Source organism: Pecten maximus, chromosome 12 (assembly GCF_902652985.1).
Source record: "Pecten maximus chromosome 12, xPecMax1.1, whole genome shotgun sequence".
Taxonomy (NCBI): Eukaryota; Metazoa; Mollusca; class Bivalvia; order Pectinida; family Pectinidae; genus Pecten; species Pecten maximus.
The window spans coordinates 7,675,678-7,686,994 of NC_047026.1; the positions used below are offsets into that span (position 1 = coordinate 7,675,678).

At 33.1% G+C, this 11,317-nt stretch overlaps 1 protein-coding gene across 1 annotated transcript; it reads right to left on the minus strand.

Annotated features, from left to right (window-relative positions):
* Window positions 1–5,946: 5,946 nt before the first annotated feature.
* On the minus strand, window positions 5,947–7,096 carry LOC117339751 (protein glass-like). Its single transcript, XM_033901467.1, has one exon. It carries the CDS (start codon window positions 7,078–7,080, stop codon window positions 5,947–5,949), a length of 1,134 nt encoding a protein of 377 aa, XP_033757358.1. The 5' UTR covers window positions 7,081–7,096.
* Window positions 7,097–11,317: the final 4,221 nt, after the last annotated feature.

Below are 11,317 nucleotides of genomic sequence, written 5' to 3' on the forward strand. Positions count from 1 at the left end.
GCAGAGATAAGTTGTAATATCACTTTCCCAATCCTTTGTTCATTGTTGAATGACAATACATATGTTTAAATCGATTTGTTCTGTTTTAGGAATACGCTAGACAAGGTAAATATCAAACTGTTTTCCCCCTGTTTACCTGTTGGGTACTGGTTTATATATCATATATGAACTTAAACTTTATTTGGTGTACTTTTTCATTTAGTATCCAAAGTAGATTAAAAATTGATATATTTTTTTTCATGATTTCCAAATCCTATTTTCATAGGTAGAAATATCATATTTTATATACGATACACCTTGTCATATCTTGCAGATTGAACATTATTCAATTTGCTTCTAAGAAATCATCATATAATTGCCATCTTTTTTTTTCATTAGAGATTACGTGTTATAGATTTATTGAAGGATTGGCCTAGTTTTCATTAGTATAAGATTCCACTATCTTGGGTAAGATGATACGCGTGCCCTAGAGCGCCTCGCGCCCGTCTAATACTATTTTAAAATACCGCTTCCGGTCATAATACCGACGGACCGATAAGGCATGGCGGATTGACTACCTTTTGAATATAGCATTGTATACATCGCCATGTAATTAAATTGATGGAAAGGCTTCTGAAAACAAATATATATGGACTGGTTTTTGTATCAACCATCAGCCAATCAGACAAGTAATGCCTTGTCTTTTCTTTCTTTTCATTTTTCATTCTCTACTGTGAGAGTGGATGTCTATGGGAATACTTTTGAGTAATTTGTCTCAATTGCTAACGTGTGGTCATGTTGCTATCTGTATCCACATTTTCATAGTTTGCTTTTTCGTAATATTTTGACATTTTTCTTTTCTCCAAGTCTACTTGTTCTTTTTAAGATAGGGTGTATTCTACGTTATGAATTTACGGCAAAACTGCATACGCCGTACTCTTAATGAAACTGTATATTCCATACTGTTAGTAAAAACTGTATATTCCATACTCTTAGTAAAAACTGTATATTCTGACTCTTAGTACAGAAATCTTTATCCATTTAATTGTAGATATGTTATACCTATAAATAACTAGATTAGATTGGTAAACAGCGAATAGGATCTAGAAACAGAAAAACGTTTAAACCGATTACATGTTTTTGTAGACTAGTGATGTGTATATATTTAATATTTGTGGTCAGTCGAGGAAACTGGTGTTGAACATTCGATGTTTCTGTACGCCAGAAGCACTTATTTGATGGCGTAAACTAGATGAAAAAATCTTGCATGAATATTTCGTGACTTTATAAGCAAAATAACTATTCCTTATAACGCACACTTCTCACCGGTTTATAATCTACCTGTGTATACCTTGCATGTTTTAAATAATTAATTTTTATCGAATATGGAATTGAATAATGACCGGATTGATGAAAATCCCTTTATATACATTGTATTTTGACATTCGCTTTGGACCATGTTTCTCTGGATTCCAACACGTTTGACCGATAGTATTACTAACTAGTACATGAAGATCGGAAATGTTAATGATGTCCTTAGCATCACTGACGAAAACAGTTTCTATATATAGTATCTATTTCTAAATCAAAGACTGAAGGTGAAATTCAAAGTAAGGCAGCCATATCATTCAAAGCAGCGTTTAAAATACTTGACGTAGTCAATGCTTTGTGCATTTAAACTAAACCCAGTTACGATAAATGTTATAATTAACACATGTACAATAAAATATTACTAACAAAACTCCTATTTGCTATTGCTTTATTTTGCGTTAAAATATCAGCAGATAGCTCACAGTGGGTCCAAATAGTAAAAAAGTTAAAATACGGAGGGAATTACGGTATTATCGGTCAGTTATAGTATGTAAAGAATAAAAGATGAAAATATTTCTGTAGAATGTGACGCCAGTATGTTATATCTATAGTGAGTTTAATTTTTTTTGTTAAATAAAAAAAAAAAAAGTGATTATGTTAATATATACAGTTTTTACTTAACGTTATGTTTAAGATATTTGTTAAATAATTACAGATATTACATTACTATTACGCTTGAGTGGTTCCGACATGCACGTGTGCCCTGAAGTATCTTGTAGCTGTCTAATAATTTATATTTACAACATCCCTGGGGTAAAATGATACCTAACGACCGATAAGTGTGGGTGTTATAACTACCCTTTGAAAATAACTTTATGTATGTGGTACAGAATTATATCATTGAATGGTATATGAGTGAAGAATGTTATCTCGAACTTTCTGAAATTTTTCTGAATGTTATTTGCCAACACATCATAAACTGTCTAAAGGTAAGAAAACACGATAATAAGATTGGTTAATTTGACTCATTAATTTGACTACTACTCAGCAATTGCACCTCTCACAGGTTACAAATAAGCAGAAACATGAATTAAAAGAAAGCGTATACTCATGTCTTAACCTCTGTCAAGATTGTGTAGTATCTAAATTCCTAGAAGGCAATTACAATAATAAATCTGATAACATTGATCTTGGCGGTATTGTCTGCCTGAACAGGCCCCTTTCTAACCTTGAACCTGTCTACCACGTTCTGATATGACACTTTTACATTATGTAGCTGTAAATATGTCATATCTATCTCGTATATACACTTTAAACAATTTGTTTCAACAACCCCTTCTAGTGTCTTTGCTTTAGAGTTTTGTTTGCTATGAAATATATGGTCTAATCACAAAAATTAAATAACTGTAGAATTATAAAGAAAAAAAAAAGACTTTTATAGGATAAATGGTGTAAAAGCGTATGTGTTCCAGTGCTATCAAGCCCTTAAACTTATATTAACAAAAATACAAAAAAAAAGGGTACTTGTAATTTAATAAAATATTGTCAGGTGTATAAATAAAGATGAACATTCAGAATGTATATAGATCGCAATAATTTTTGAAAGATGTGGAGTCGAATTTCATTGTCATCCGTCGTCAATTTTTGTTTGATTTAGAATACAGAAACACTCTTTTACGAATGAATAGAAATATATCAGATAAGGAATGACTTCACATGAGGAAATCTTGTCTGTTTATCTCATGTTAAAAAAAAAAACAAAAAAAAAAAACAAAAAAAAAAAAACCCCCAGCTTTATCTGATATTAGTCTTTAATATTTATTTCAGATTGTATCAGCGTCATCCAACTCAGGTGGGTATATCCTTCATTTGACTAACATACAGCAAGTCTCATTTTCATCTACGTGATCGCGAAAATTTCATCCGTGAAAATATCAGATACTGAATGAATATTATCCGCACTATGTAAAACAACTCTTGTCATACAAGTACGAAAGTTATTAATAATGTCCACAATAATGATTGTATATTATTTATTCTACCACAATACGCTGTGTTATTCAACTCTCAGACCATCAGTTAATCATTACAGCCGTTGATTAACAATCTGTTTATACCACACGTGGTATAAACTCTGTACGCATTTTGATTGGCTGACACGCTGAACTTTGACCCAAGCTGCAATTGTTATTGACGTCATCAATAATCTAATGACGTCACATCACCGGGTCCCGGACGTCACCGGTACACTTTATTTGCATACGCGAAATTATACTTGGCCACGTTTCCCTTTGATTCAAGCCGATATTATTGTGGTAGAAACAGGTCACACGACTCGAAATTGTTGGATATGGAATTTATTTCACACTCGTTATTTTTTAAAAGTTGCAAAAAACACTCGCTAAAGCTCGTGTCTTTTGTAACTTTTAAAAAATAACTTACTCGTGTGAAATAAATTCCATATCCAACAACCACTCGTTGTGTAACCTCTATTTATACAAACAATTGCTGAATAGTGATATAAAGTTGTAACGTGTTGTTGGGAAGAACTCTGCATTTGAGAAATATTTCTTGTGTTGGACCAAATTCATATGAGTGTGTTGAACTTGACATTGGGAGAAACTGTCAGGAAAATAAGATTTCAAGAAAATTGATAAACATGAATTTAAATTACCCGCTGTGAGAAACAAATCGCGAAATTTTTAGACCCTCAAAAATAACCGATTCTTATGTATTTACATTCATGCTCATATGACAGTAACCAATACAACATTTGTTTTGTTTTCTAACATTTTAATGGAGATTTAATCTTAATCCTTGTTCCTAGTGTTATCATGAAGATACATATGAGAATATCGGTAATACTATCATCCAGCCCTTCAACTGTCATCTAGTAAGTGTAATGGAGAAAGTATGGGATCCTTGATATCAATGATATTATAGAGAAAAAAAAAAGAAATCTGCAGCTTCAGTATTTCAGTAACTTTACCAACACATACTCAATTTTCTGTTAAAAGAAGACAGTGGGTCCTTGCTATTTTAACTTATAATTTCAATTTTCCATGAAAAATGTTTTTCCTCAAATACGATTGTTAACTGGATGTATATGTTGTCGAGGAAGCTCAATAAACCCTTAAAGCGTCATGAATATCAAAAAGTATAAATGGTTGGAATAGCATAATTGATATCATAATAATATGATACTTATAAATATGTTCAGTCCTGTTCCAACAAATATGATTACGGAAAACATATGCGAGACATTTGCCGTTATCATATTGTCAGCATGGTATTGTCGCTTTGTTATGGGATGTATTAATGTAACGCTGTTTGCAATATAAAGTAAGTTTAAAATTGACGTCGATTAGGAAATAATTTCTGCTGAAATATGTTTTTTAAAATGCTGTTTACACACCTTTTTTCAACAACAAAAAAGAAAATTACGCCTTATATTTGTATTTTGCCACGTTTCCCGACAGTATAGTTATCGTTATTCATTGGACGTTATACACACTGACGGAACAGGCAGACATTTGATGAAAAAAGCTGATTCCAATTTGGCTGGAAAGGTTGTCAACTACATGAAGAACACGGAATAAATTTTCACAATAACATCATCTTTCTATTCTCCTTAAGAAATTAAGAAAGATACATTTTCAATTCATATATTGTTTAAAAATGCATCATAGTTTATAAAAAAAATCACAAAATTAGAAAAAAATAGTGCATGTGTGCCGAATCGGGGCGTGCCGGTTCGACCTTACTCACTGTCAACAATGTATTCCTACGCTCCAGATTTAGGTTTACGAAATGTAATTGTCAATTCCGTTGGTTAAGTCAAATAAAGAATACACACCGGAACTGCAAGTATTCAAAACATAAATTTAATGCTGGGTCAATTCAAATGCTTATTTGACATGGACGTCAATCAAAACATGAATTTAATTCTGGGCCAATTTAGATATTATGTTGATGATGTCAATTAAAACATTAGTCTAATGTTGACGTCTGTTTCCAAAGTAATGTGATACCGACGATTTTTTAAACAGCGATACAATACTGACATCAGTTTAATATCAAAATGATAAAGTTGACTCTTAAGCCATACATTAATATGACGTCAGATGATCATTCTTAACGATACGTTTTATAAAACGAGTCATCGCTATTAGAGCTTATGTCTTCAAATTCCTTTTCCAATGTTACTAATATTATAATATTTATACAGTAAATCTTGTTGTTAAACAGAGATATGTTTAATATGTCTAGTTTTACTGATATATCATTAACAGTTGTTAGAGAAATACAGGATCATCATCTACATACATCAACATATCCCATCCTTTAACCACAATGTAAAGGATTTATCAAAACGTAGATGTAGCTTCGACGGTATGCGAGTCAGGATGTTCGTCGTTTGGTTTTGAGATAAAATCACTTATCTAATAATGAACAGATTAAAGAAAGCTGCAAACTGTTTTTCCGTTGTAGATTCCGGAGTGCGAACTCTTCCGATATACAAATACACATAGAAAAAATGTTGGGTCTCGTAAAAAATATCTTGGTAAGGCTAATTGCCAGAATAGGTTTGCACACAACGAGATGCTTTGTTCGTTCATTGTTTCATAAAATACAAATCCTCAAAGTTTTATCATTCTATGACGAATTAGCGTGAACTCGCATGTGTCTGTTGAGGTTTCCGGATTGTGAGAAGCGGAGAAGACAAAGTTTACACTGATAGGGTTTTTCTCCACTGTGGATACGAAGATGTTTAGTTAGTGTAGAACTATCTGAAAAGGCTTTCTTACACAGTCTGCATCTGTAAGGTCTTTCTCCGGAATGAGTGCGCATATGCGTAGTGACGCTTGAACTCTGCGAGAACCTTCGGTCGCAGATCGGACACCTGAAAGGCTTTTCCCCGCTATGCGTCCGAATGTGTGCTGTTAAGTTGGCTGCCTGAGAGAAGGACTTGTCACATGTTGAACACCTGTATGGTTTCTCACCTGAGTGCGTCCTCAAGTGAGTTTTTAAAGTGCTAGGACGCGCGTACGTTTTCCCACAAATCCTACACAAATTGACCTTGTTATTTTCACTTTGCAATGTTGCATGTGCATGCCGTCCTCCGAAGAACTTTGACCTCTTCCAGTGATTAACAGCACATAGTCTCGCTGCCTCTTTCAAATTATCATGAGGACGATAGAATATTCCTCTGGGTTCCGAATTTGACAATGGCCGTAAATCCGACGGTAGGGAATACGAAGTTTGATAAGAGTGATTCTGAGGACAGTTGTATTGGGGCGAGAGAGGCGCCATGTTGTATTGGGAGTGTTGGTATTGGGGAGTTATCGTCCTTGGCGGGGGTTGTTGTTGTGGACTTGGCCACTGTTGGTGATGCACTGGGTTATACTGACAATTATTAACACCATGTGGCGGCATCCCTACATTCATACTCATAGATACACTTACGCTCATAGAGGGAAACATGTTCGTCTGTGGTTCACATGGGTAAGGCGGCACGCCATATTGTGGGGACTGTTGTGAAGGATATATGTTCTGCGGCATCTGTGGGTTTGGATTGAGTGCATAACCAATGCTTTGAGGGTGTTGTCCATTATTCGAACCCGGTCCAGCAGGTGCTTGACCAATATGCATGGTTGGCGAAAGGGGAGATAACTGTCCTCCAAGACCCGGATGTACCACTGCGTGCTTCAAAGAGAGAAGCGCATCGGCTATATCTTGTGGTGACTTTTCTTTAAATGCAGAAAACTCCCTGGAACAGAAAATCCGCATTAACACAAATGATCATGCAAATTATAGATGATTCCTAATTTTAGACGGAAGTACATATCGTTGCGATCATCGAACCCCTATCACCTATTATAGCATATTACAGTTATTATTGATCAAATTTTAAATCATACATGTCAACGAAAACGGTTCATTGCTTGTTTAATACAAAATCTGAAACAGGCTATAATTTGATGGAAACTCCTACCAAAATGGTGTTGCTTTTAAACTCGTATCTTTGGTTCGTCAAATTTAATATTTGTAGTCATAGGCAAATTTCGAATGCAAATGTAACACAAAGGTTAATGATATCATTTATAATTAGAGGCCAACGTTTATAAACACTATTGCATGTACTTTGTAAACATATAAAATAGGTAGACGAGGAGTAAGTCTTTCTGAGTTTGTTATTTTGCCGTTTTAGTAACTGTGAGGTAAAATACAAAGGTGTATGCAGCAAGAGTAACTTAAATGATTCCACAATACCCACTATAAGTAAAGTTGATGGAAGTTAAGATATTGACAATTGTTTTCCCCTAATTCATTGTTGTCTTACCGATAGTAATTACCAACCAACATATTCAAAATACAAAAATAGCATTTTCACTTAATATTCAAGTTCAAAGAAAGCCTTATACGATTTTTCATTATACAACCTAAAGTTATATCAATTGAACTTTTGCAGGGATATATCGTAAACATGTTGCATTTAAACAATGAGTGTTACATTTTCTCATCCAGATTATTTTTGTTTATCAATTATCATTTTTTTTAAAAATATTTGTCAATCTTAAATATATTGTGTGATATAACATTTGTTTTACTGGACTTAAAGGAATTTTAATTGCACGGTTTAATTTTAATTTTATTTTTTTATCTATTTATTTTTCGTTTTTAATATGTTGTCTTTAGGTATGGACTCATGACTCAGAAATAGTCAATAATAATGGCCCGACTTTTGATCAATATTCCTGAACTAAAGGAACCTACTTGATTTATAGGAAGAAGTCATTATCCTCCTTATAACTATCATCTATTATTTTCCTTTTTGTATATTCAAATACCATGATCTCCCCCCTTCCACTATCTTTCTCTCCCTCTTTCTCATCCAATTATATTCGTATTGTACATGCTCATCACTATTTAGCCATCTTATGCTGTATGCAAACGTTTGTTAAAATTATTAGGTAAGGGCGTCTGTAAAGTTCATTTGTGCCCGATCCTTTTGCTGTATATTGACAATAGAATATGTTTGAATTAAGGGAAACATTATAGAAGTCAAGGAAGTTCCTTAGCTAAGATTTTTTCCTTAAAACTAATAATGCTTTCATATGGAAAATTTCAAGTTCCGTTCCGTTAACATGACATTGGGGCCTGTCCGGTTAAAGCCTAAGGCCGCTATATATGATTTCCATCCATATTGTTGATAATCATTCCTAATTACAACAATAAGTTATTCTTACATAATACCGAACTGTAGTTATAAGATAGGTATTACCATTCACGTTTATCATTAAAACTTAATGTAATTGTTTTAAATCTGAGCAAAATGAAAAGTCCTTTGTTATATAAACTTAGTATCAGTCGAACAAGAAGATATTAACAATGTGTCGGCGTGAATAGATTCCTAACCAAACAATAGAATGAAATGACGTCAGAGTGAAAAGGAAGGAAGTGTAAAGTGTGGCGAAATTATTTCTTATTAACACAGTATCTGTCATATTCATGTATAAATAATAATATGATTACGTATTTATGTATGTCTGACACATGTACTAGTAGCGGAAACTATATCGTGCTTGATTGAAAACTATTCCCATTATTAAGAACCAATAAACACCAATGATATTTGCAACAATATTAACATGTAAAAATTCAAAACAAACAGACAATACTAAAATTTGAACAAAATCATTATAGTAACTCCGAATCGAAAAACAAACATGAACAAAATCTTTATAGTTTTACATGGAAACCTTAGAACAAATCCAAAGTCTTACGTATGCATTGATTTAATTAATTAAACGCTTATTTTGTAGTACATTTATATACCCGGTCTAGGGTGATCATTCTTATAATAATACGTTTATATTAGGGGTGACGGATAACTTCAACTCCAAATATCAGTAGTATATTATCAGTTCAACAAATAAAGGGCAATTCTGCTCAATTGTTACCCGACACCGCCCTACAAGGACTGTTATGAAGACCTTTTCACCAGGTAGAAAATCCTGTCTTTTTTTCGAGAACAAAGTAAACAAGCCGGTGTTGGGGACCACCGTATATAAATACTACCCATTAAATATAGGACATGTCGGTGAGCGTGTACAGAAACTACAGTGAGGTGTGAATAGATTTGTTTATATCACCTATCTACAATTCTACCATTTTCTGAAATATATTATTATTGCGGAAAGATTTTATAGCATCAATTCATTTTACAAACATGATAAAATATGATTGAGATGAGATTTGTAGTTGTTTTGTTATGTTTTGTTTTGTCCTTTGTTTTCTCTCTTTTCTTTCTGTTGTTTTACCTTATGAATGCATTGTCTTTTCTTCTTATTGTCTCGTTTTTGTTAATATTGTCTCTCTTTCCTTTGTTTTACCTTAGGAATGCACGAGACAATATTAGCAAACACGAGACAATGATAACAAGAAGAGACAATGTATTATAGTAATTGTCTGATGGACAAATAATAACCATGATAGTATTATCATCAGGTACAATATCTTAAGAATTATTCATCTAAGCAAGGTGAATCCTAGTTAATATATTTGAAAGTTATCAAGCATACATATGTTTTATTAGTATTACATAGAACATCATATCTGATTTACCTTCCGCATTTGATATTTTACTTCTACGTATATGCTAACCATAACCGATGAATCAATGTATTATTTGAAAAAATAGATACCTAAAAAAGATTAAGAACCAATGTTGTATTAGTTATACAAAATAAGTAGTAATTCAGTGCTAAAGAAAATGCACACACAGATGGCATATTTCTTGTTGGCTATGGCAGTTGTCCCTTCTTTGTAATGAAATTATCTGAAATATTGGGTAATGAAGTATTATCTTCGACATATTATAATGTAATAGTATATCATGCGAACAAAATCTTCAATGGAAATATGATGATTAAATGTATGATAGCGTACAAACCTCACGAGGTTCTCCCCTCCATTGTGGAATACAACACCAATGAATAACACAAGTGTAAATCGTAAACAATGATGATATCTCATTCGTTGTTATAAATCCATCTTAAATTCACAATTGTATGCAATGTATTCCGTGCATATCAACAAAGCCAGGAAACTAGAAACCAAATATTACATTTATCAATCCTCGAAGTTAATCTTGACGGAAACAGAATGTTTTCTCGTAAAAAGAAACTGATCATCAGTAATGAAGTCATGCATCAGTTCCGAATTGATGGTATTTCTTCCCTACCATTCCATGACGAAACAGGTTCATTAACATAACAAGTCTGTATAGTCTTCATGTGAGGTTTTAACTACGAATTAGTACTTAGTCAAATAATGAAGGCGTTCTGTTAATCCTACGAAAAATATATATGACAGACCGAGCTTCCTTTCATCTGATCACTTGTCCAAACTTTGAATCTCACCTCGTGTATTGACATCCCTCCTCATGAACGGATGACCACGAAGTGATATTCTAAAAGCGCAGTTAGCTTCATATTCACCAGAATCATGATGTTCATTACTTCTAGAGATATAAGCTCAATACAGTATATATGTATTTATATGAAATTATATTTCAGTAGAAAAGGTATTAAAAATATAAGGGTTTTCTTTATTGAAATGCAAGATTTAAAAAAAATTTATACCAAATACCAATTTCAAAGTTTTATACATGAAGCATCATATGCTTTGTTACAGCTGTCTACTGTATGTACTATAAGGTAAGGCAAATATACTACTCTCTCATGGCCTAATTAAAACGGTTATCAGTCTTAATCAAATACTTTTGACAAACAGATAATTTTATTTAAATTCGTCAATGTCTTGACATCTTTGTTGCCACCCTGACACCAGGAGACTTACCTTTCTACCGGCACGACCAGTGTAATGCGAACCATCATTTTGATCCATCGAGTGTTTGTAGAAAGCCGCTATTTAGCAAACAATCCAACCCCCAAAACACTTGTCTATCTTTACGTGAATATGTTTAAGCATTAATGTGTGAGAGGGTCAATATACTTATCTT